This window comes from Macaca nemestrina, unplaced genomic scaffold, assembly GCF_043159975.1.
Source record: "Macaca nemestrina isolate mMacNem1 unplaced genomic scaffold, mMacNem.hap1 Scaffold_118, whole genome shotgun sequence".
NCBI classification, from domain to species: Eukaryota; Metazoa; Chordata; class Mammalia; order Primates; family Cercopithecidae; genus Macaca; species Macaca nemestrina.
The window spans coordinates 12,573-39,437 of record NW_027257601.1 but is presented as its reverse complement, the minus strand read 5'-3'; the positions used below and the strand labels follow the sequence as shown (position 1 = coordinate 39,437).

The window sequence follows — 26,865 nt, the reverse complement described above, 5'->3', positions numbered from 1 at the left end:
CCAGGGGTGCACACACGCTCTGTACATGCTCACATCTGTCCATGCCAACAACAGCACACACCCCCGAGGGGTGCACACACGCTCTGTACACATCTGTCCCCACCAACACCAGCACACACCCCCAGGGGTGCACACACGCTCTGCACATACTCATGTCTGTCCCTGCAGCCTGAGTCAAACAGTCACAGAGAGGCAGAGGAGGAGGAGGAAGGACGCGATGGGCACTGAGGTCCTTCCTGGGCCGGTTCCCCTCCCTACCTCAGGAGAGACGCCTCATGTGATCCTGCCATCACCCACCCTTCCGCCTCCATCCTCTGTCCTCCCACATGGATCGGGAGGACGCCCACTGCACAGAGCTGTGATGATCATGAACAGAAGATGGCAGGAGCTCATGCCAAGGTGCTGAGCACAGGGTCTATAGAGTGCTTCTTTCTGCTGTGGCTGACATCATCAAACAAGAGGCTGACATGGCTTCCAGAGAGAAAGTCACTCGCTGAGAAACTGAAACGTGTGACCTAGGAGCCTGTGAAGGTCTAAGAACAAACCAACAAACCAAACACTTTTGTTTGTTTTTCAAACACCATAGCCTGTTTTTTTCTTTTTTTCTTTTTTTTTTTTTTTAATGCTCTACCTTGGGTATCATTTAGTTTAATTTCAAAGTAAGTCCAATAAATACACAAAATCACAGGACTGAGCATGGAGCATTGTTTCACTTCATGTCCTCCAGCCTTTAGGACACATAAAGGAAAGACATGATTCCAGGATTCCCATTAGAAAGACTGCCCTGAGGCACCTGCTGGGACAGCCAAATTGCAGCTGTTGATGCTGCCCCCAAGCTGCTTGGATGAAGAAGAAGATTCCGGAGGTCTCTTCTCTTCTGTCCCTCACCCAGAAGAGAAGGTGGGGGGAGAAAGGTGAGAGAAGACAGGAAGGAGGAGGGAGGGAGGGAGAGAGGAGGGGAGAGGTAGGGAGACGGGGGGGGGGCACGGGGGGAGAGAGGAGGGGGAGGGAGGGAGAGGGGAGGGGGGAGGGAGGAAGAGAGGAAGGGAGAGGGAGGGAGGAGGGGCATGTTCCATCCACCAAGACAGCTGCACTGCAGAGAGAATGGAGGGTGTGTTGCCTCTCAGGACAGCAAGTTCATGCTGTTTATAACTGTTAGCATAAACAGTGACCAGCTGAGGACAGACTTGGCTTCCATGGAATTCACAGATTCCAGTCATTAAAAATCCCTTCTGAGTTTTCATCTGGAAAACTTTGCAAATGTATTTAGGGACAAGAGGCAGAAGATGAAGCCAACACAATTGGGCTCAAACCGCCGTCCTTTTCCTTCTCTCTGCATCCAGGACCCGCCCTGAGCCCCTGAGTGTGAGGACCCGGAGCTGCCCAGCCCAAGGGCGCGGCCCCTGACCAGAGGAGGGAGCTGCACAGGGGGGACCCCAGCACGTGGATGGCAGGATCTGTGCTATCTCAGTCCCAGGGTCCCAAGCAGAGAAGGTCTGGGGTTCCCAGCTGAAGCTTTGCTGTCTCCTCTGTCACCAAAGTCCAGAAGGACTGAGTGGGACCAACGCCGGACCTGCCGGTTCCTCGGTGGCTGCCAATGTGGCCCTCAGGTTGCGGGTGAGACCCTCTAGGGGAGCCCAGACAGCAGCGAGAATCACAGGCAGGAGTGCTCCAGGGGCCCCAAAACACAAGTGCAGCCTGAGGAAGGCAGTGCCCGCTCACATCCCCGTCCAGGCTTGTGTGCCACACTCGAGAGGCACACGGCACCAGAATATGGTGCTTTAAGTGGCTTTGTGGGGTGTAGGAACACAAAGTGGGGCCTCGAGTGGCTCAGAAGTCACTCCCACCAGCCCGCGGGGACCCGGGCGGCCCCTCTGGACGTGGCTGGCGTCTCTCCAGGGCAGGCTCCAAAGTCCCGCGGAGGAGGTGAGCGTAGGTCTTGCTCTGACCTGAGGGAGGCCCCTGACAAGTATCCTGAACATGCAGCCACACAGCTGGCTGACTCATCTGAAGGGACCTGCTGAGCCATGAGCCAGGGATGGCTGGAGAGAACTCGACTAACACACGATCCCTGCCCAGGCGCCCACGTGGGGCTCCCACGAGAAAACTACGGAAGCTGTGAAGACGGAGGTGTGCATGGGGCTGGGAGAACCCAGGGAGGAGCCGCAATGGGGACAGGGAGGGACAGAGGGCTGGGCCCCACAAGCAAACGAGGGAGGCCCTCAGTGCCATGAAGTCCCCCTGCACCCACCGCTGCAGGCCTGGCTGGCAGCACGACCTTGGCTGCGGGGGCCCAGGAGCACGTGTGTTTGGCAGGAGCTGCCCTCCTGGAGCCGCACTATGGGTACCATCATTTTACAGGCAGGTACCTGATATCAATGATGACAATCAACCATGCCACCCTGAATTACAGCCATGTCCTCAGCGGGTCACTATTTACGCTGACAATTACAAAGAGCTTGAACTCGCTGTTCCAAGAGGCAACAAGCCCTTCATTATCACGGCAGCAAGCCTCTGTGCGGCCCTCCGCCTCCGCCGCTTCCCGGGGGCAACCTGAAGTCCCATGACGGTGACTCAGAGCCAGCCCAGTAGCTTCAGTGCAGGAAAAATCACAAAATCTCAAACACATCCTAAACATGGGCAGCTGGTAGGAGCTGATTCCTAAATTAAACCTGTTCGGAGGCTTTCTGGGCTAGCACAGCTCTGAACACAGGCTTGCGCTTTCTGCTCCCTGTGAAGGGCTGGGCTCTGCCATTCTGCAGGCTCCGCTAGGTGGAGTCCGCCCTGTGGCCTCGGTGGCCTGTGCCAGACAGTGTGACCGTCGCCCGCAGTGAACACTCGGCACAGCAGAGCAGGCTTGGGGAAGAACAGAAAGTGACCTCTAAGCCTGCAGAAGACGCTAAGCCACGCATGGCCTCACGCGCACTGTGTGTCAACCACGGCCTAAGCAGGAAACAGTTCTTAATAGTTCCAGTAAATGCAAAGGCCGCCCTGGAAAACTGCGTGAACCTTTTTGACTCACAGGTGGAGAGCCACTGCCTGACACACAAAGGTAAAGAATTAACCTGAAACTGCATATTATAAAACTTATTTTGAAATGATGGTACTTAATTTAAAAGACTCCCAAAGAATACTGCATTAGAAAGTGACAGAGTGAAACTGTGAGGCTGACCACAGGAGTCCCTGGAAATTTCACCAAATGTTGTGTCAAAACTGGGAAACAGAAGAACCGCACCTGACGAAACATTCGATTAATCACTCGAGTCCTCCCCACATACGAAGCTATGTTAAAAAGTGTTCCCAGAAGGTAAAGTGAGCAGGAGGGCTGTGAACACATAAAGAAAGAGCCACTTCATCCACGGACCACAACAAAAGAAACGCTAACGAGTGCCGACGACACGCTGGAGTCCAGGACTTCGGGAGCAACTGTGAAGGTGACACTCAGGGTCCCACTGTCCAGATGGGAAGTCAGGGTGGAAACACCAGGGAGCCTGTCTCAGGGTGCAGAGCCAGTGAACGGTGGTTCATACTGGGCCAATCCCAGCTGCCAGGCTTTGGGGCTCCTGGGGACAGAATCCTGTTGACTTCACTCTGGGGTGCGAGAGGTGGCAGCATCCCCCAAAGGCATCTGGAGAAGTGGTGTTACCCTCCATCCCCTGTCCCCCGCGCTACCCTCCGTCCCCTGTCCCCAGGTTGCTCACCATCCTCCTCACCTCCAGGCCCCTCTTCCTGTCCTCCCTCATTTTCCTGTTCACCCAGAGCACGTCACATGACTCTTCCCTTTTCAAGAGGCTCAGCTGCACCCAGAGGCATTCCAGCCTATTCGGGATGGGACACACACCCTGAGGAAATGCCAGCACAGGGCCAGAAGGGCCTGAGACCCTCTCACTGTTGCCCAGGAAGGATGAAACAGCCCACGGTCATGCTGCTTGTCAGGCAGGATGAAAACTTCTGTTTCCAAAATGTTCTTTCCACTAGAACTGTTCAGACCATTCGTGAATGAACCAGTTAAATACCAACAAGGGCTATTCCCACTTATTCTCTGGCTAAAGTTTTCCACCCATCAGCAACCACACTCCTAGGACTTATCCCTAACGAAGTATCAGCGCCTTGTACCTTTTAGGAAAACCTCTTTCTCTCCAGCTTTGTCTTCCTTCCATAAAAGGTGCCTCTGACTGCCTCACTCGCCGTACCAGCATTTCACTCGGCTACAGAGGAAAATCTGCATGGGGCTCAGAGGTGGTTGGTCCCCGCATGGGCAGCAGCTCTGTGACATCCTCTGAGGAGCCTGGCCCAGGCCTGCCCCACAGGCCAAGACTCTGGCTTCTGGCACTTGGGTCCCCAAAGCTGCTTTCCCTCCAGGCATCATGCCCCAGGCAAGACGGCCGGACAAGGGCTCAGGGCTGCTGTGGGTCAAGAAAGCCTCCCGACACCTCCCACTCCAGGAACCCCCATCAGCATCCCAGCATCTGGACCTGTGTCACCAGCCGCTCCGCCGTACAAGAGAATTGGATTTTCAGCTGGGTGTGCTGCTTCCCTAAACAAAGTAGGGTGTTGTTACTGAGGAAAAAGGAAAAAGCTGGCATCTTCTTGGCAACCCCATGACATCCAGCCACCGGTTTTCACCACCCCAGAGATGTCCACCCAGGGCAGATAGTGTCTTCAACCAAGCGCCACTGACCCAGAAGTGCAGTAATTAGTACACTTTCACCAGAGTCACCCACTCCTTCACCTTTACACCCAAGAAAAACATGTTTGCCAGGCAAATTAGATGTCTGGGAGGTGTAAGGAAACCCCAAGCCTGCTTTAAGCCTCAGACTTTTGAGACAGTTGAGGGCCGTGCACACAAGAGCAAGGCTGCACCCGAAAGCTCTGCTCCTGCCGGACGTCATGGAAAGACTGCACGGCTCAGCCACATGGACCCTTCCAGGACTTCACCAGAGGGACCTCCGTGGCACACACAACGACAAGCACTTTGTTCAGCCTCGAACAGACCACGCCCTCGTTCCAGGGTCGGTGATCCACCTCCTGCCATCACCTCACCGAGGGTCTGCGTCTGCCTCTGTCATAACTTTGCTGTTTTACCCGGGTACTAAAATGCAACATCGGAATGTTTAAAGGTCTTTACCAACATTCTGGGTGCAGTTCTTGGCACTTTAATGTGGTCACTCGATGCAGGCCTCACAATTCTGAGGTAGCTCATACCTTTCCTACCTAACCAAGGAAAAAACAGAGGCATGGAAGGTCTAGCTCCAAAGGAGCAGGTTAGTATTCAAACCAGTGATCTTCATCACATGCTGACCTACCTCTCAGGCTGAGATAAGGTTCAAAATTAACCAGGTAGAACAGTGTTCCATAAATCAGCTGGAAATGGTCCTTGTGGATGGGCCTGTGGTTATTCCCTGAAGAACAAGACCATTCGCCCAAAAATCCACCTGTGTCACACTCAAATGTTTACATATCCAATTATTTTTAAAATACTCCAATCAAGCATGTTTACAGCCATTTAGAGCCATATAGATTGTCTGCTTTGCTGACAATCAACCCAAGACCTCTGTCAGCAAAGGACACGGTGCCAGGTCCAGAGAAGGTGGGACAGAGACACAAACAGGAACCGCTCCGTCCCTGGGAGCCTCGCTCTGATGGGCCCGCGAGGACATGTCACAGACCACGGGGCACAGGCAGACGGCAGGCCAGGAGAAGGGGCTGTGCTGCCGGGAGGCAGTGCTTTGAGCTCTAATGGATGGAACACTGCTAACCAGCGAAGGTGGAGAGAGGGCACCCGTCTGAGAGGATGAAGAGGCAGCAAAGCACAGCTGGCCTCGGGGAACCAGAAGCCACAGAGATATCAGGCTGGGTGCTGCTATCTGCGGGCCACTGGCTGGGGGACTGTACTGGGCCTGGAGGGACATCCCTGACACTCTCCACTGGATGCCAGGGGCACCCCCAGCCCCAGGTGAGAACCACGGATCCCATGGTGAATGAGGCCAGCCTGTGGGAAGTGGGGCTGGGACAGCTCTGCACAGCCTAATACGAAAGTTGGGTTCTATTTTGTGGGGCTTTGGTGACGCCAATGGCTGGTCAGTGCTGTCCGTCAGGAAGTGATTTGATGACAGACTAGAGAAGGGGCTGCCAAGGCCAGCGGGGCACTCGCTGCCTGGGTCCAAGGAAAAGGAAATGAAGGCTGGCGATGTGACAGTGTCGGGGAGCACAGAGGGAAGGAACTGGTGGAGACACAGGGCTGGCCCTGCCCAGGGCTACGAGCAGGTACCTGGGGGTCGTCCTATTAATTCTTCTCAGGGCACCAAGAGGCAGCTGTGAGGATCCCTCTCCTGAGGACAGAACTCTCCAGAACCACACAGCGAGGATCCACAGAAGCAAGATCCAGGCCAGCTCCACAGCGGGCGATCTTGACCCCTCACCCGTGGTCCTTAGACAGGGATCAGAGCCCCCTGGACACACAGACGCTCCCAGGAACTGCAGGAAGGGGAAGCAGAAGCCCAGGACCAGCGGCAGGACCCAGGGATTCTGCCCTCCAGGTCACATGGGGACCAGCCACTGCACAGGTGGACACACGGTGCTTTAACTCGCGCTGGAGGAAGGAGCCCTCGCTCTCAGGGAGGAGACCGCAGCTCGATTGGGCCGGCCTCCCTGCTGGGCACAGCCTGAGCCACAGGACCAAGGCCAGAGAGGATTACCAAGGTTCACCTGGCCCAGCTTCCGGCAGTCCCCAACTAGGCCACTACCCTCACCTGAACAGCCCGGTCCATCACCAAGCCCCACCCTCTTCTGCCAGCCCTGCCCCCACAAGGCCCCGCCTCTCGCATGCAAGCCCCGCCCCCAAGGCCTAGCTTGCCTGCAGCCCCGCTCCACTGGCTTCACCCCATCTCCTGCAAGCCCCATCCTCAAGGCCCAGCTCACCTGCATCCCCACCTACTAGGCTTCACTCCTCACCTGCAAAGAGCCACCCCTCACTAAGCTCCTCCCATCACTTGCACAGCCCCGCCCAACATAGCACGCCCTTCTAGAAACCCTAGACACACTAGGGTTTCTGCCGCCAAACCTGATGATTCTCTGAGTGTGAGCACGAAGACTCAGTGTCCTGATCTGTTCAGTCAGGTTTTGCCATCAAATAGTTTGCTCTGAACTTCTGCAGAATCTTTCAGTTTTCTGAGCCATTTGGGTTTCAAAATTATAATGAAGAAATTGTGGACCTGTACTTACTTGGGTTTATATTAAAATGGATTCATTTGTTTTTTTGTTTTGTTATTTGCTTAAACCTTTTCCATTTTTTTTTTTTTTTTTTTTTTAGTATAGTAACTAAAAATGACAACACTTCACATATTTGGCCAGCTGTTGGCTCTGTGCTATGCTTGATGTTGTAGCAAATGTAAAAGATAAACAGCTTACTGTCTAGAAAGACTGATGCGGCTGTGACTGGAGGCACATAGTGGATGCCATGCAGAGGGCCAAGGACAAGGGCGGGAGGAGGAGTGGGAGCTGCTGCTGCTGGGGGGAGAGGGAAGAGCTGGAGAGGGTGGTGTGAGAAAGCAGCTGCCTCTGTGCAGGGCTCCAGCAAGGGAGCCAGGGAAGTGACTAGGGGGTGCCAGGCAATGTCCAGGCATGGGTGTCCTGACAACAGACTTAGTGCCTTTGTGAATCTTGCAAAGGCCGGGCAGACACCTGGGTTTATAGTACTGGCTACTATTAATAAGGGCCTCACCCAGAGTGGTAGATTCTTCTCCTTTATTTTTCAAATTGTATAGAAATGTACTTATTTTTGAGACTGGGACTCACCCTGTCACCCAGGCTGGAGTGCGGTGGCATGATCTTGGCTCACTGCACCCTCAAACTCCTGGGCTCAAGCGATCCTCTCACCTCAGTCTCCCAAGTAACTGGGACAAGGTGCCACCACGCCTGGCTCATTTTGTGTGTGTGTGTGTGTGTGTGTGTAGGTGGAAACTTTGTTGTCTAGGCTGGTCTCATCTCCTGAGTTCAAGTAATCCTATTGTCTTGTGTATTAGTCTAATCTCACACTGCTATGAAGAAATACCCAAGACTGGGTAATTTATAATGAATGAGCTAAAAAGTAAGGAAGTTGAATTGACTCACAGTTCTGCATGGCTGGGGAGGCCTCAGGAAACTTACAATCATGGTGGAAGGCACCTCTTCACAGGGTGGTGTGGAAGAGAATGACAAGTGAAGGGAGAAGCCCCTTATAAAACCATCAGATCTCATGAGAACATACTCACTGTCATGAGAATAACATGGGGGAACCATCCTCATGATTCAGTTACCTCCTACCAGGTCCCTCCTACAACATGTGGAGATTATGGGAACTACAATTCAAGATGAGATTTGGGTGGGGATGTGGCCAAACCGTATCACCTTGGCCTTCCAAAGTGCTGGGATTAAAGGTGTGAGCCGCTGTGTCCAGCCATAGAAACTTATGATAAGTCACGTTTCTTGTTTGAGAAATAGCTACCATGAATGCTATTATTAAAGCTATATATTATTAGAAAGCAGACATCTCACTGTATCTGCTGATTTTAAATGCATTGATCATCTGATACAAAGTACGGTAAGCTTGGAAACAAGTAATTTAACAGCGGTAGATAATGCAGGTCGTAGTGGGCCGCTTTATGCATGACTGTTGGATGGCAGGCTCCCTAGATTGGGCTGAGGAGACCCGAGGTCTCACCTCTGCCAGTGACTTGCTGTGTGTGCTTGGCCAGGTGACTCATGGCACCTGGACGGAGGGAGTGGCAAGTGGTGCGGTGATCACAGGGACGTGGTATGTGATTGCGGGAGAGGGCTGGGCCGGCTGGCCTGACTGGAAGAGAAGACAGTTTCTTTCATACCAAAGAGTATGGACACTTACCAGGAGGCTTGCCTAAGGTAGGAGAAGATCTTCCACCCTGCCCCAGGAGTGGGGAGTCTCATCTTTTTGGGGGGCATTTCTATCCTCCCAGCCCCTCCAGCTGTTCTGGAAGCCCCAGCTTAGTGCTTACAGCTACGACCGAGAATCCATCCCAAACTAGGAGAAGCAAAGACTGATCCTGGACCCTCTCCCCGCTGTCGCCGGCTAGCCCACTCCAGCATTGCCCGTACTGCAGGCCCGTGCTTCGCACTACAGGAGATTATATGCACAGAAACAGGAGGCACACAGCCGATGTTGGAAGGGGTGCTGTGTTACTGAGGTGCAGTACACAAAAGCAGGAGGCACTCAGCAGGTGTTGGAAAGGGTGCTGTGTTACTTAGGACTTAGGTGCAGCACAGTACCGTGGGAAGGGCAGACACCAGGGCGAATCCTGGCTCTGATTCGGGCAGCTTGTTTCATCACCCTGAGCCTCAGTTGTTTCATCTGTAAATGAGGATGAGAATACCTCCGTCACAGGATTCTATGTGACATGATTAGAAAATGCCTAGCCAAAAAAGAATAAAAAATTAAAAAATAAAAAAATGGAAAATACCTAGCCAGTAATAAGCACTCAAAAATATACATATACACACACACATTCTCATCTGCCTTCTTTAGGTCTTTCTTTCCTTGATTGTAGGATAAGGGACTTGGACAGGATGGTTCTGTTCTCTCCAGCTCTGAAATACTGGCTTCCCGGCATCATCTAATTTCAGGCAGAAAAGCCAGTTTTCTCAGTGTGTCGAAGATCACCATTTCACAGGCTATTTTGTCTACGTTTAACTGCTCGTGTTTTTCTGGTTAACTCAGGTGACATCTGTTCCCGAGCTGTTCCTGATGGCCATGAAGCTCAGCCACGATGACACAAGAGCCAGGTATTTACACCTGGCCAGAGAAGACAGGAATAATCTGTTCAGGTATGTCGTGCATTTTAAGAACATGGGTTTGAAAGTTTTATTTAAATCAAGGATTCCAATCTTTTGGCTTCCCTGTGCCACATTAGGAGAACAACTGTCTTAGGCCACACACTAAATACACTAACACTAAGGACAGTTGATGAGCTAAAAATAAATAAATAGAGGACCTCAATGTTTTAAGAAAGTGTAGGGATTGTGTTGGGATGCATTCCAAGCCATCCTGAGCATGCGGACTGCAGGCTGTGGGTTAGACAAGCTTGGTTTAAAGCACTGACTGTACGTTATGTGGTTTAAATATCATCTCACTAGTATTTTTATTGACAGAGCATCTTGAAAAATACGGAAAAGCTTACATGGACTTACAATCTCATCAAAATACAATCTTATAGTCTGAATCAATAATTTACATTAGAGTTGGGAAACCCTGGGTTGGAGGATTGTGGTGTCAGAATGATTTCTAGTAGCCTGAGGTGATGATGCATCTGGGAACTGTGTCCGCAGCACTAAGATGAACGTTTTGTATTCTAGTCATTCTCCTTCCCTAGCGTTCTGTTCCTCCCTGTCCCTGGCCTTCTGTTCTTTGTTCCTCCCCCTTCCCTGGCGTGCCGTTCCTTCTTCCCTAGCGTGCAGTTCGGCACCACTCCCATGGACAGTACCGGTGTTCCTCACATTCTTGAGCATACCATCCTTTGTGGGTCTCAGAAATATCCGTGCAGAGACCCTTTCTTCAAAATGTTGAACCGGTCCCTCTCCACGTTCATGAACGCCTTCACAGGTAAGACCAGCATCCTGAACGGAAAACCGTGTTTGGGTTTGCCAGGCACACCCACTGGAATTCAGTTAGTTTCTGAGAAGGGATGACAGGAGTGGGCAATTAATGTTCTAGAAAAAATTTTACCTCTCTCTACTTGAAGGACGTCAGAAATTTCATTCTTCAGGAAAGCCACATGGTAGCGAGATTATAAAAACTGGCGTTTGAATAAAACGTACGTGAACTTTTCCCAGAAAGGTTCAAAACAATATTTTCTTGGGGATATCATTACAATGCCAGGCCTCCAGAGTTACCACTAACATTGATGTTTGACTTTTAGTAAGACTGACGCTAGTGGATAGGGTGACGATGAACAGTGCACTCTGTGAAGGAGTGACATCGAAGAGCAAGTTAAATCCATGCTCTTACAGAATGAGGTCATCTTTGTAGACGTGTTAAAGTCTCTGGAGACACTTGAGAGAGTTTAGATGTTCGCTGCAGAAAGACCTGGTGCCCGTCCAGTGCAGATCCTGAGATGGGATGGGAAAGCCGGCACTCAGGGTGATGAGCTGGGACAGCTGCTGAGGTCGGAGGCCAGAGCATGGAGCCACTGCCCCATCTCAAGAATAGCTACAATTTACTGTCCTAGGACAAAGGGGAAATGAGGCTTGAGATTCAATAATTTTAGTAGAAATCTGTTAAATTTTACAATTTCACTTTTCCTTTGTACCCAGCTAGTGATTATACTCTGGATCCATTTTCCACACAAAATCCCAAGGACTTTCAGAATCTCCTCTCAGTGTATTTGGATGCCACCTTTTTCCCAGGTTTACGTGAGCTGGATTTCTGGTATGTCATGAGTGATTAACTAGTTGATACAGACTTTAGTATTTGAGTCACTGTCCGCTTATAATTATTTGTCCTCAGGCAGGAAGGATGGCGGCTGGAACGTGAGAACTCCAGCGACCCCCAGATGCCCTTGGTCTTTAAAGGAGTCATCTTTAATGAGATGAAGGGAGGGTTTGTAAGTTTTCTTTTTTATGTTGTGTTCAGCTTACCTTACCCATGTACCGTATCATGATATAGACACATCTGAAAGATGGTTGCTTTTTCTTCAATATTCTCATTATAGGTGACATGTTCTTGGATTAGCTGGGGTCAGTGCTGTGAGCAGAAGCCAGGGGGTAGCAGGGCCAGGCTGCTGTTCTTCCCAGCAGGTCTCAGACCATGTCTGACGACCCCCGTGTATGATCTGCAGTGAGAGAAATGCTATTTTCATACCACTATCAACACATTGTCTTTTTCACTCATTCTTGCCCAAGTACATGGTGTACTTTCTAGAGGCTGCGTGGTGAGGTGTGTGACACACAGCAAGCTGGATACAGAGCAGATGGGGGAGTCCAGCTTCACCTCTGAGCCAGACACTACAGAGATTTGCAAAAAAGGCAACACAGCATCACTCTAAGTAGTCGGTTTTTTACTTTGTTATGAGAAGTATTTTTCAAACATATTTATATTAACATGTAATGATGGCTTACCTTAATGCATAAGTATTTTTAATACTTTAATTTTTTAATCAACTTTAATTTAGAATATAGAAAAATTATATAAACACACACAGGTACCTACATAGGCAAAAAAAAGCCCACATAATCAAAAGCTGTTTGGGTCCTCATTAAAACCCATTTGTGCCTAGTGTTCCATTATTGGAATCCTAAGCTTCTGGGAGTTATTTATATCCTACAGCTCAAGGTCATTGCCAAAGTCTGATTTTTACAAAAAAACTTGCAACCTCAGGAATAAATGGGTTAATTTTTCAGAGTGTAAAGGAATCTTGAGACCATTTTGGATTAAGAGCTGCTGTCCTGGGCCAGTGTCTTCATGTCCCCTTGTGACTTTGACAACCTGCCTGTGCTGGTGTCCCTGAGGCTCATGGGTGGCCTGCTCTCTGATTTCCGTAGCCCCCCTCAGCTGGTGAACTATTTCTTACCTTTTCATTCTCAATTTGGTGGTCTTTTCTTCCAAGGAGTCTTCTTGAAACTCAAGTTGGGGTGACAGCTTCTCCCCACTTCCCTCGTGGCTGGAAGGCAGACCTGGTGATCCCTCCGATTTACAGCCCTCGGCTATGCGTTTGTTGCAACACACATCAAAAAGTCCATTGTTCTCAATCCTTGGGTCCTGTGTGTTGGTGATGAGTGATTGAATACAGTGTTAAACAATGCCTGCAGGGGTGTCTTTTGTTTGTTTGTTTGTTTTACCATTAGAAGAGTTTTATTTGCAAAGTATTACAGGCATATGCACCAGAATGTGATCAATTGGCTATATTGTAAGTAATGTAGCATGTGTGTATTATATTATATATACATATTCTTATTTATTTACTTCACATTTCAAGACAGACAATGAGAGGATATTCTCCCAGCACCTTCAAAACAGAGTTCTTCCCCACCACATGTACTCAGTGGTCTCTGGGGGTGACCCACTGTGCATCCCGGAGCTTACGTGGGAGCAGCTTAAGCAATTTCATGCCATTCACGATCACCCAAGCAATGCTAGGTAATATTTTGTTGGAAATTTTGATGGTGGATTGTGAAAAGTTGACTTGTTTGTGTTCTTACATTTTCATGACATGGCTTCTCTCACATTTAGCGATGCTTAAGAAATATCTAAGTGTAGGTAAGATTCTTGGCCTAAGTTTGCCTATCTTACTTGGACATTGATTTTGGACATTTACAATGATAGTCTTCAGTGGGCTCAGCATGGTGGTTACAAACACGGTGTTTAGAGAAGCCCAGAGAAGGGTCCTGGCCCCCAGCTTCTTGCCTCACTTCCAGCTTTGTTGCATGGAGAGTGGGGGTGCATGGATGGTGCCCACTCCGACATAGGGTGTGTGAAGCTTCGAGCCTGTCCTTGGCACGGAGAAGTGCTCTTCCGATAGTGGATGCAGTCACAGAACCTTAATCACATCCTCACTTTCTGATACATCGCTTGTTTCTTATGTCACTAATATAAGGTCATTATCATAACAATATAGTTATATGTATTATATAAAATACTAATAATTTCCATATAAATGCTAATGTAAAAACATATTTCCAAGATTATTTTACGTAAAAAGAATTATGAAAACTTTCAAGCATACAGAAAAGTAGACTAGGATAATGAGCCCCTAAACACTTATCACATAATAGATATCCTTTTCCTTGTGAACTTTTTGGAAGTAAATTATGAATGTCATCATTTACCCCTAAATATTTGAATTTGTGACCCTAAAACATGAGGATTCTTTCTTACATGAGCTAATGCCATTTTCAGTTTTAATAGAATAAACCATACTTTCTTAAAACTGCCTATTTCTTATTCCATATTCAAATTTTCTAGTTGGCCTCAAAGTGTTTGTGGCACAGGGTCCCACAGATCACAGCTGGTCAGCCCGGGTCTCTCCCGGGCACCCTCTCGGACGGCAGAGGAGTGTGCAGGCCGGGTTTCCTCCGGGCGCTCTCACTTTCCAGGTGTCCTGGCTGCTCCTGTGTGGTGTTGGGTGCCATGTTCCTGTGTTTCCTGAGAACTGGAACTTAGATCCAAAGACTTAGTTTGAGTCAGGCTGCGCCTTTTGAAGCAGAGTCCCTCGTGGGGAGCTCTGCATAGATGGCCACATCCTACCTTCGTGTGAGGCCTGCTTGCCTCCACTGGGGGGTCTCACGCCAGCGGGGTGCATGCTGAGAGTCGGCCACTGTCTTGTGAAGATCTGCCTTCTCCCTTCAGCCACGGAGCAGCTGGTGCACTTGAGTTTCTGGTGTCCTGTGATAATGAGTTCCTCATCAACCTATTAATGGTTTTCATATTCATTGAGGATTATTGCCTGAATCATTTATTAGAGTTTGTGAAGTTTTCAAATTCTATAATTCTTCATTCGTTTGCTGGACTTCTTCAAAGAAGAGCTCCACATCAGCTGGGGCTGTCGGGTCATCTTGAAATATGGTTCTGTGGAAAAGGCAGGGGCGGCTGCTCTCCCCGGGAAGTCCAGTTTGAGGAGGAGTTAGGGTGGTGCAGGAACTACCTCTAATGATGACAGAAGAGGCTGTCTTTTTTTTTTTTTTTTTTAAAGACAGGGTCTGGTTCTGTCCCCAAGGCTGGAGTACAGTGGCATGGTCTTAGCTTACTACAGCCTCAGCCTCCTGAGCCACCTCAGCCTCCTGAGTAGCTGGGACTACAGGTGTGCACCGCCATGCCCAGCTTGTGCTTATATTTTTTTGTAGAGACAGAGTCTCACCATGGTGCCCAGGCTGGTCTCGATCCCCTGAGTTCAAACAATCTGCCCACCTTGACATCCCAAAGTGCTAGGATTACAGGGGTAAGCCATTGCGCCCAACATGGAGAAGAGAGTTCTTTCTTTTCTTCTTCCCCCCGCCCCAGTCTTTTGTTTTGTGTTTTAGTACCCCTGTGACCTCACAGAAATATTTCTGTATATGTACATATTTGAGACTATGTGATCAGATGGAATTTCGTTTTATGCCCACATTTGCCCCAGCTGTTGGCCCGTTTTGGTCTCACTTCTTTGGTTTCTACGCCCCCACTCCCACTTCCCTAAAGCATGCACAGCCAGGCCCTCCCTGCTCCAGAGGCTCAACTATCTGTTTCCCAGGGAGCTCTGATTTCTGTGGCTAGTGGGGAAGCGCCTTTGGAGAGTAGCATCTGGACACTAGGGGTGGTGATTGCTTCTGGATTCTCTCAACCCCGAGAGTGTAAAGTTTGTTTCTAAATTCTAGAATGAGAAATTTCTGAAGGTTCTTTAAGATACCAGTTCCCCAAACCTTAACCATAGCTCAGGCAACATAGTAAAGAAAAAGATAAATTCTGTCATTGTAACCTTTTTCCTCTGGTTGAATAAATGTTATCTGTATTAACATGTATAACCTTGAACTTGTTGCCAAAAATGGAGTTTTGTGAAACTGTCAGTTGGATTACTCTTACTGTACTAGGGTTATAAAGTATTTTAACAAATACCTCATTTGGTTTTTGTCACATCTCTAGATGAAGTTTAAAGTGAAAGATCCATGTTTGGCTAGGTGTGGTGGCTCATGCTTGCAAATCCAAGCACTTTGGGAGACCAAGATGGGAGGATTGCTTGAGGCCAGGAGTTTGAGACCAGCATGGGTAACAGTGAGAACCCATCTGTAAAACTTAAAAATTAGTCCACTGGGCGTGGTAGCTCATGCCTGTAATTCCAACAGTTTGGGAGTCCGAGGTGGGGAGATCACCTGAGGTCAGGAGTTCAAGACCAGCTTAACCAACATGGTGAAACTCTATCTCTACTAAAAATACAAAAATTAGCCGGGCGTGGTGGCAGACGCCTGCAGTCCCAGCTACTCAGGAGGCTGAGGCAGGAGAATGGCATGAACCCGGGAGGAGGAGCTGGCAGTGAGCGGAGATTGCACCACCCACACTCCAGCCTGGGTGGCCCAGCGAGACACTGTCTCAAAAAAAAAAAAAAAAAAAAAAAAAAAAAAGGCTGGACATGATACACAAGGTGACCCCAGGAGACTCCTGTGCAGAGTAAAAACGAACCGCAGCACTAAACTCAGTCCCTGAAGTCCCTGCGGGATTCTCCCCACCTCCCACCCCTGGGTCCACCTGCACCCGCCCGGAAAGAACAGTGACATCACCCCACAGCAGGAGATCACCAGCGGTGGCCGCCGCACCCCAGGTAGCTGGGCCATCCCCAGGGTTTCACAGGTGGAGAGGGAGCCTGGGAACTTGCATTTCTAGCAATTTCCAGGTGACAGGGCACCACACTTAAAAATACACAACACTAGGTCCTGAAAGGACGTCTATTCACTTGCACGTTGGTGGGATGGAGCCCTACATTGTGAAGGGCTTTTCTTCACGTGTCGTCCTTGAGCTCAGGGGCTGGCAGCACTTGGTGGGACCTACTAGGGTGTCCCTTGCTGACTGCACACCCACAGCCAGAGTCCTCACCCGGATAATTCTCACAGGAAGCCCGCAGAGCTCCTGACACCTCGCTGGAGGGATGAGAAAGCTGAGGCTCTGAGGGGGATAAACTGATTACTGGAAGGTAACGACCTTAGTGAAGTGGTGAAGCTGCAGTGTAAACCCTAGTCTTATTTCATTTTAACTTTCAAGACTTCCTGATTTCCTCTATTACAATGCCTGTGCCTTAGAGTCACCAATGGGAACTTGAAGGAAAATAATGCCTGAGGCCAGATGCTCACTTCATTGCCTGGGGGTGGAGCCTGTGTGGTTCTAAGCCCTCCTTCTGAACTTCTGAATGGTGAGGACTGCAAATCAGCTGCCTCCTGCTGGGCCCTGCAGGGTGAAACCTGAGGAAGCCCCAGGAACATTCAGTGAGGGGTTAGGATGGAGAAGAACATGGTCGGATGAAAAGTAAGAAGGAAATGCACCAGCATTTACTGGTGGGCTCTGTCACCCACAGGACAGGGAGGAAGACATGCACACCTGCAGTACGGGCTTTCACAGCCTGGCAATGAGTGCTTTCAGCCTCACAGGTAAACGTCACCTGTTTCACCATCTCCTTAGGGCTGTCTAGGGCCCCAGCACACAGCTATTTGGGACAAAGGGCAGTTTCAGTGTCTTTCACTCCACACTCAAGCTACAGATTGTCCTTATAGCTCAGGTATCCTGGGGATAATCCAGCTCATTTCGTTTTGGTTTTGGGAGCCCAACCCCAGAACCAAATAACTTTCCTAAGGATTTCCAGGAGAAAACATCTTCCCACCAAAGAAGAACATTACCATTTGGAAAAACACCTCTTCGTCATTTGCAAAAACCCCAGTTTTCAGGGAAGTGATAATCTTGTCATGAGAACCAAAGATAAAGTTGGAGATGAGGGAGTGGTTACATAGGAAATACGTGGTCATTACTCTGACCAATTATTAAATCACTTTCTTCATATGACATACTTTTTAACAGCTTCTTACCAAACCACAGTGTGGGTAAGACAGTCACAAGACCGCTTCTTCCTTGAGTCAGAGTCATCCCCGGCCCACATCAGGGCCAGCAAGAATAACTTAGGTCACCCTTATTTCCTGGCTACTTGGAGGAGCTGGATTTCCCAGTTTACAAATCTCAGTTTCCTGGGATTCTGCTCTGATAAAATCTAAACTGTATTTAAAAAAAAAAAAAAAAGGAATAGGCTGGCCGCGATGGCTCATGCCTGTAATCCCAGGGCTTTGGGAGGCCAAGGCAGGCAGATCACGAGGTCAGGAGATTGAGACCATCCTGGCTAACAGGATGAAACTCGTCTCTACTAAAAATACAAAGAAAATGGAGCCGGGCATGGTGGCATGCGCCTGTAGTCCCAGCTACTTGGGAGGCTTAGGCAAGAGAATCGCTTGAGCCCGGGAGGCGGAGCTTACAGTGAGCCGAGATTCCGTCACTGCACTCCAGCCTGGGTAACAGAGCGAGATTCCATCTCAAAAAAAAAAAAAAAAAAAAAAGTAAGAATAGATGAACTCAAATGAAATAATCTTGTTCTATCCTTTTACCTCCTCCGTTGTCTGGAGTACTAAAGCTCCCTACCTCGCCCTCTCTCACAGCACTGAACTGCCTTTCTTGAATTTTCCCACACGCTGATCACTCACTTGTTAATTTCGATGCATACATTCTTTTTGAGAAATAAAGTCAGTTTGCCGACTGCTGCCACTGGTTTGTCAGAAAATGAGCTTGCACTGCGTTGATCTCACTCCTGCTGCCAAAGCTCCTTCTAGGCGTCTCTCCTTTGACAATGTAGGGATTATGTAGGCATGGGGAGGGGGGATACCAAGGGGGGATTCTGTCAACGTACTGTTCCCCCCTCCCTACCCCCGCCGGGTCAAGGTCATCGAGCCGGGGGCCTCTCTGACTATCTGGACCGTGCAGACCACCGTGTCTTCCGGTAGGGTCAGGGGAGGGCTTGAGATAAACCTGTAGTGCCCTTCACTCAACCACCGGCTCACTGTCCACCTCAGGTGCCCCAAGCGCCATCGCTGCCGGGCACTATGTGGATGCGTCGGTGACAAAATGGAAAGTCTCTGGTCCTGGCGGGAGCTTGTTCCAATCAGGAGAGACCCGAAAGCAAGAAACACAGTGAACAAATGCATGATGCCCAGGGGTGGATGGCCATAAGCACTCAGGAGAAAAATAACAAGTAGGGTGGGGGTGTTAAGAGGGTGGGGAGGGGAAGGGCTGCCATTGACAATCGGAGAGCCTGCAGACTTGCCTGAGAGTGACGTTTGGGGAAAGAAGGAAAGGGAAGAAGGTGAGGGAGGTTAGCTAAGTGGACATCTGGGAAAGAGCTCAGGCAGCAGAGGGGCTGGGGCGTGGGTGCGGTGGCAGCGTGCTGCATTGAAGGGTCCTCTGCGTGGCTGGGAGGGTGTCGGCCGTCCCCTGCACATCCCTCAGGGCCTTCGCAGAAACACCCACACGGGGACCTTCTACATACAGGCAGGACACGCCACCCATCGCCGTGACCACACTGTTCCTCAGAGGAGTCGCTGGCCACGTGCACCCCGTCCACATGGAGATGAACTTTAAGATTCTTTACACAATGGATTTCAAAGACTTAGTATGGAAAACGGTGTAAAATATTAATCAACACAATAACTGATTGTTATCAAAATAGTGGGCTGAATGCTGAATATAAAACAGTTTCTTTTTTTTTTTTTTTTTTTTACTTTTTTTTCTTTAGATAGGGTCTCACTCTGTTGCCCAGGCTGGAGTGAACCTGTGCAGTCACAGCTCACTGCAGCCTCCAACTCCTGGGCTCAGGCAATCCTCCCACCTCAGTCTCCCACGGGGCTGGGACTGTAGATGTGCACCGCCACATCCGACTCATTGTTTTGTATTTTTGGTAGCGGCTGTGTCTCTCCATGTTGCCCAGGCTGGCCTCAAACTCCTGGGCTCAAGTGATCCACCTGCCTTGCGCTCCCGAAGTGCTGGGATTACAGGCGTGAGTCATGGCACCCAGTGTCCCCCTGTCCCGGCCCGCCTTTCTTTAATGTGGCAACTAGATCATTTAAAATTTCATATATAACACAGGCCACCCATGCAGGCCCCAATCCTGGGAGATGCTCCCGTTGGAGAAACCTCCAAGAAGCGGATCTGCTTGGATTTGCAAACGGCCCCTCTGGCCCCAGGGGGATCTGCTGTGCAGAGCTGCTCTGGAATCGGCTCTTCAATACTGCCCTTGAGTGTACTGTGCACCTCCTGATTTTCGACCAGCACAAAGCTCCTTATTAAACGCTGACAAAAATTCCTTCCATTCCAGGTGCCATAATGGATTCATTAATCTCCTATTGATAGTTTTTTGCTGGTTTTCCCAGTTCCTGCTATTCTAAGCACTGCTGTGAAGACTCTCCTTTTACCCCACCTGCCTTTGTCTGCCGCAGCTCACACGCTCTGCCTTCCAGCTGTAATAGCTGAGTGCCCATTTACCCCACACCCGACACACTCAAGTCCCTGGGTCTCCTCGGTGGGGTGTGTCTGTGGGCACAGCGCTGCCCTGCCACATGCCCCACCCCATAAGCTTCCATCTGTGGCCGCTCCTTGTGAGACCCTAAACTCACGACCTCCCCTCCTGTCCTCTCGTCTCCACAGAGCCACCCTTATCGGAGACAGTCAGTCTGCTTCCCAGTCAGTCGGCTTCCCTCCACCTGCTTCCCTGTTCCCCTATGGCAAGTCCAAAGTCCTCCTCTGGCCCACCCTCCTCTAACGACTCCTCCCTCACCGTGGGGTCAGGTCAAAGGGCCCCAACTAGAGGCTCCCCTGGGCCCTTTCATAAGACAGGAGTTTTTCTTCTCAGGTCCAGCTACACGCACATTGTACCCGCCTCACCGCAGGAGTGAGAGCTCCAGGGGCGGAAGGGGCTTGGTTCTTTTGCCTAAAGCCTGCCCCGACTCACCGATGTCGATCCGTTAATGTGCGAAATGATTACAGAAACACTGAAATAAGGCTAGGTGTGGTGCCTCAAGCCTGTAATCCCAGCAATTTGGGAGGCCAAGGCAGGTGGATCACTTGAGGTCAGGAGTTCGAGACCAGCCTGAACAATAGGGTGAAACCCCATCTCTACTAAAGATACACACTCACACACACACACACACACACACACACACACACACACACACACACACACACAAAACCCAGGTGGGCATGGCGGCACAAGTCTGTAATCCCAACTACCTGGGAGGCTGGGACAGGAAAATCGCTTGAACCCAGGAGGTAGAGGTTGCAGTGAGCCCAGATCAAGCCACTGCACTCCAGGCTGGGCAACAGAGGGAGACTCCATCTCAAAAAACCCCACACACACAGAAACAAAATCTTAATTGTAGTAAGACACAGCTGAAAATATATGAAGGAATGACTCCCCAAGTCTACTGCATGCCAACCTTTCAATCATTTTCCATTCAGAAAACTTCAGATCAGATCATTTACACATGTATGTTAAGACAAGGGGTCCTATATTAACGAATCTTCTCCGTCAAAATCCTGGTCAAAGTCAGAAAACAATCCCAAAGGACTCCGCGGAGCATCTCACTTTGGAGAAACCTGGAGAAGTGGAGAAGCTGATCTGCATGATTTGCAAACCGCCCCACTAGCCCCAGGGTGACCCGCAGCACCGGCGCCTCCCCGTGAGAGTCCCAGCCTCACTCAGACCCACACAGTCAGGATCTGCACCTCCAAAGGCTTCCCCAGGCTGCTCTGGGCACATGGAAGCTGGGAAGACAGCAAATGGGCCCTGGGGTTGGGGGGTCCCGCACAGTCCAGCCTTTTCTCTTTTGCCTCCTGAAAACTTTCACTGTAGATGTGTGTTAGGGAAGAGGGGAGTGAAGAAAGAGACAGGGAGAGAAGACAGAGACTGAGTGATGCCTCCATTCTGCAGAGGAAAACACCGAGACCCTATCTCAGCACTCGAGACAGCAGGGCCAGGGCGGGACTTATGAGTAAGTCTCTGCCTCTCAGTGCTCTGGTCTGCCATGTGTCTGGCTGCCTCTTCCATCCTGACAAGCACAATGACTGTAATTCCAAACAAAGGACTTGGAGTTGGGGGTGAAGATGGAGAGAACCGAGGAGTGGGGAGGGAAACGGCAGCCTCTGGGCAGCTACTCTCTAATATACACAAACACACCAGAAAGGGCTTGTAGAAAAGAAACACAAAATGCAACCCAACTACTGACACATGGCCCTCTGTTCCATATTCACCCGCACGTTGTTAGCAGAAAGGCAACTGTGAACGTGCAATCTGGTATCCTGAGGTTTGCCCTGACCACGTTGTTACCGTATCTTCATCTTTCTAATTTTAATTGTTTCTGACGGCCCATCAGATTGGCAGAGGTAATTTAAAGAGCCCTGATTCTCCCTGATAAAAGGTCGGAGTCCTGTATCAAAAGCTTTTAGTTTTCTGTAACCAAGAAGGAAAACATGCTTCTTTTGAAAGATGAGAAAATGTCTAGCTTCGAAGGGTCCTCCGAGTATGGCGCACCCAAAGCAATTTGCATTCATAGAAAATGATGCCATCACACAAATCTCCCACTGTGCCACGGGGTGACACCATCACTCATCATCTGCCTCCCAGACCCAGTAATTTCTGCAAAATCAATTACTGCACTTTACCCTGAAAAGATCCCATCAAAGAATGTGTGTGCACAGGATGGTGAGGGGCGCCGGAGCTGTGTGAGGCGAAATGGCACTGTTCTCAGTTTCCCCTTCCATCCTACTGGGCTCCGAAGCATTGCTTCAGAGATTTTCCATTGTATCTTATAATTAAATAATATGAACTCTACTGGGGGAAGAAAAGCAGCCCATCACATTGGTACTAAGCCTTAATGTCATTTTTGCCATCTTGACTCCTATCGCTGTAAAAAGTCATTTTCCGTTGCCCTCACAAAACCACCCAAGGAATATTGCTTCAGACACCAAAGGTGCCCGTGTTCGGATCAAGCCTGGTGTCCAATAAATATGTGTGTCATTGACCTAATGCATGTCCAGTCAATTGAAACCTCACACTTCTGACTTTGGTTTTAAGGTACTAATCTTGAAGTCTTTACAGTTTATACATATTGACCTGAGGATGTTGGGTAAGAATTGTAAAGCTCCTAGTATACAAAATATTTTCAACGAATGGTAGCTACGGTCATTTTAATATATGGAATTTTACCATAATTTCACATCTGACAGATAATTCCCCTGAAGTTAATACTTGAATGGGAATGTGTTCTCTGATCTCTAGCTACAGGCAATAGTCTTCTACGTCAGGGAAAATCAAGTACTAATATAGAATCAGAATAAAATGGCAAAAAGAATGGGGGCACAACAGATAAATTCTCGAGGAATAACCTACTTACTGTAAGAATTTGTAAATCTGTGGCAGCTAAGACCAGGCCCTCTGAGCACATCTGGAGGTGAACTTCCTTAAAAGAAATGCGTCCAAATGCTCCAACAGGTTCAAGATCATATCTTGGAAGGGTAAAGCTCTTTAGAGTTTACAAAAAATTGTGACTTCGGCTCTGCCAAGGAAAGAATGCCCAGGCGACCTGCCGTAGCGGGCTTCCCCAGGGACAGCCCAGGTGTGACCCATGTGGGCTCGAGGCCACCGTATTTGATGCCACCTGCAGAGCTGAGGGCAGCTGTCTCCCATTAAGCCGAGGCTGTACCAACCAAGCCACGTTCCCACATAATATTGGTTTCCAAAATACCTTTTTCCCCAGAAGAGAAGAGGCGTTGACTTACAAACCTTCAATATGTGTAACTCCTCCCAGGTGGCAAAACCAGGGTAACAGAGAACACCGCGATTCTGCCACTGTATCCTAATCTCACGTGCCTGTACGCGAACTCCCAAGCATTTTAGCAAGCTTTTGGACATGGAGCTCAAAAGAATGACCCATAAATATTTTCCAATACATACAGCATCTTAATGTGTTTTTCTTTCTTTCTTTTTTTTTTTTTATTTTTTGTAGACACAGAGTCTCACTATGTTGTCCAGGCTGCTCTGGAACTCCTGGGCTAAAGCGATCCTCCTGCCTCGGCCTCCAAATGCACTGGAATGACAAGCATGAGCCACCGTGCAGGAAGCACAGCACCTAAATTCCAAAATAACCTTGAACCCCTGACCTTCCACCCGCCCTGGTGACTTCCAGAGATCGTTTCCTGTTCCCGTGCCAAGCCAAAGGTTTCTCGTCTTTCGCGCCCCGGTAAAGTCACTCAAGATGTTCCCTCTGCTTCTGAAGGCCTTTGACTGAGAAGCCACTCTGGGTCCTATCCCGACCCCAGGCGGTTCCATTCGTACTCGCACATCTCCGGGCTGGTTTAAGTCACGCTGGCCAGGCTATTTCTACTTCACTCTGGTAATTTCTCCAATCCCAGCGTCTGCTGCATCACCTTTTTTTTCTCTGAGAATCCAACCCTACAGGAGGAATGCTGATGCTGGAGGGGGGGGTCCTTTTACTAAAACGCTAACGCCAGAGCACTTCCCAGGGGCGCTGGGGGTCGGGCTGCGGGGCGGGGTCTGGCGCTGCCACCGGGGTCTCCCGCGGGGGGCGCTGGGCCTGGGGAGGTTGCGCTGCGGGCTCGCGGAGCGCGCGGCATACGGATGTCCGGGCCTGGGCACAAGGAGACGACGGACCTGGCATCACGTAGGCGCTCGCGGCGGGCGGGGCGGCGCCCACAGCGCCCCAACCTACAGCACCCGCGCCCGCCCCGCGCACTCAAGGGCGAAGGGAAGGTCACCGGGGCCGTGGGCGGGGGGCTCATCCCCGCTCCATCCTTGTGCAGTGCGCGGTCCCGAAACGGCAGGAAATCCGCCATCCGGGCCTTTCCACGCATCTGCGGCAGGAGGAACCGGGAAAATAAAAATCAAAACCCAGCTCGGGGCGCGTCGCGTCTCCAGCCCTCGCGATCGCTAAGGCTCCCAGGTAGCGTTCGCCTGGGAAGCGCAGATCTACCCGCCAGGGGCTGCAAGGATCGGGGCGCTCCACCGTCCAGGCACAGGCGCCCCCACGTGCACCCGGGGCCTGGGGCGCGCAGTCTCCACCACCTCCGGCCCGTCAATGGTAAATGTCCTCCCGGCGCGCCCGCGTCGTGGGCCCAGACTCTGGCCCCTCCTGGAGAGCCGCCTCTACATTGCAGGGCAGGGGAAGCCCAGAGCCCGCGCCGTGGCGCCGCTGACGTCCCGGAGTCCCCGCTTCCTGGTCCTTCCCGTCCGCGGAGGCTGGCGGGGAGGGCCTGGGACCCATTTTAGTTTTCGGTTTTGTCACGAGGCGAAAAGCGACAGCACATGCGAGCGCAGGAAACCCTTTTTTAAACTCTTCCAGCGGAAAAGCGACGGGCTGCCGGACCGCCTCGGAGTCGCCAGGCGGGAACCCAGAGCACCCCCGCTGCCAGCCGGGACCCCACCCACGCCGCGCAGGGCATGAGGCGACAGAAGGCGCGCGGGGACCTGGCCGTTTCTTCCTCGACGTGCTGGGAGGTGACGTGGGGAGGAGTTAGGGGGCGGGGGCTACTTAGGAAGTGATCGCGCTGTACCCACGCTTCGGAAGGGAAGCCCGGCCCCTTCCTACAGCTCTGAGGGAGAACGACCCCCGAGGGCGCTCCAGGCGACCCCCTCTGCCAGGCTCAATTTAAAACATAAACTGGAGGGGGTGGAAAGCTCACTCTCTTCCGGATGGAGGTTCCTACTGCCGTGTCCCTTCCTCCTCCGCCCCACTCGGCAAGGACCCCGGGGCTGCCTTGCCGGCTCAGGCCGCCCCGCAGGGACCCCTGCCGCTCCGGGTCACGGGCTTCACCCCAGTTCACCCCATCGCTTCCCCGCTCGTCTCCCCGGTTCTTCCCATCGCTTCCCCACCTTTCCTCCGGTCCTCCCATCGCTTCCCCCCTTCTGCCCCGTTGCCACATCCACTTCGCCCTGTTCTCCCCTTCTCCGTCAGTCCCTCCCTCGCCGCCGGTAGGGGCGCGCGCACCTTGAACATCCCCGACGCTGGTCAGCATGCCAATGGCCTTGCGGGCCCCGGAGAGGTGCTTCAGAAACTTCCGCAAGGAGCCCTTCGGGGCCCGGGAGTCGTCCGCGTTCATGGCGAGAAGGCCGAGGGCAGCCGCTAGTCCGGCTGCGCAGCAGGCAGTGGGGACCCTGCCCGCGCGCGCCCGACTCGGAACGCCGCCAGGCCCGCGCCCCTGCTCGGCCCCAGCGCCAATGGGCGGGGCCCGAGCGCACTGGAGGGGCTGCGGGGGCGGGGGAGCGGCTAGGGGCAGGGGCACGGCTAGGGGCAGGGGTAGGGGCAGGGGCTGGCGGGGGGACACGTGTGGGCAGGAGGACCTACGCGGGGGTCGTCGTAGGTGGGGGCCGCGCTAGCGGTGGGGAAGGCCGCAGAGGCGGGGGTAGAGCCAGAGGTGGGCGAGGTCCCTGCGGGTGGGGCCGCGTTGCTGGTGCGCGAGCCTCGCGGGTGGGTTGGAGGACTCTGGTTGGGGGCTTTAGAGATGCCCCGAGCACCACAAGTGGGGACAGGGGCAGCGTCCTGGGGAGGGGAGACTGCAGAGGGGCGGGGTCACATCGTTTACCGGGCGCGGCAGGGCGGGGCGGGATAGAACGCGGGGAGCATCTCCCGGGGGCGGGGGGGGGGGCGAGGGAAACCCTGAGTGGGCGCGAACGCCAGGACGGGTGGAAACCCCGCACTTGCGGGGAGCGCCGATGGCGGGGTGGGGTGGAATTGGGGCGCGGAGACCCCACCTGGACGTGGAGGCTCGCGCCCGGCCGCGCGCACAGCTTCTTGTTGCCGGCAGGATTCCTCCTGGGGCTGCGCTGGGAGCCTCGGGGCGCGGCTTCCTCGATCCCCGCCAAGTTTTCTGTGCAGCCTGAGGTCGGGAAGGACGGAAGGAGAGTGGATCCTCCAGGCGGTGAGAAAAGCTGAGCACGGCGGGCTTAGCTTTGACGAAGCTGCGATTTCCCGTGCCTACGGAGGCTGTGGCGCTCCTGGGCCCCCAACCTGGCCCTTGGGGAGAAGAAGCCTTGGGGTGGAGGAGGGTATCGGGGCGCGACCCTCAGAGACGCCTGGGTGCGCGAAAGTCAGAGTGAGGCAGGAGGAGGCGCAACAGGACTAGCCTGGAGGGGAGGCGGGACGACCCTTCCTCCCCACGGACAGGCCCGCTGCTGTACGCTGTGCCGACCTCGGCCGGCTTCACTGGCCAACTCCACGTGCTGAAATACGCACACCCAATGGGATGTGCGGTTGCCCATCCGCAGCTTAACAGCCTGGTGCCAGTTACCCTGCGAT

At 51.6% G+C, this 26,865-nt stretch overlaps 1 protein-coding gene, 1 long non-coding RNA gene and 1 pseudogene across 2 annotated transcripts; all 3 read right to left on the bottom strand.

Moving 5' to 3' along the window:
• Nucleotides 1-1,467: 1,467 nt before the first annotated feature.
• LOC139361251 (uncharacterized) lies at nt 1,468-2,511 on the bottom strand (annotated as a pseudogene).
• Nucleotides 2,512-10,603: 8,092 nt separating this feature from the next.
• LOC139361247 (uncharacterized) lies at nt 10,604-25,769 on the bottom strand. The gene is made up of 4 exons (XR_011618806.1): nt 25,558-25,769; nt 12,579-12,766; nt 11,647-11,840; nt 10,604-11,233 (listed from the first exon to the last, which is right to left on the bottom strand). It is a non-coding gene; the product is annotated as an uncharacterized lncRNA (long non-coding RNA).
• On the bottom strand, nt 19,410-25,406 carry LOC139361246 (sterile alpha motif domain-containing protein 1-like). The gene has a single exon (XM_071089831.1). It carries the CDS (start codon nt 24,422-24,424, stop codon nt 24,047-24,049), a length of 378 nt encoding a protein of 125 aa, XP_070945932.1. The 5' UTR covers nt 24,425-25,406; the 3' UTR covers nt 19,410-24,046.
• Nucleotides 25,770-26,865: the final 1,096 nt, after the last annotated feature.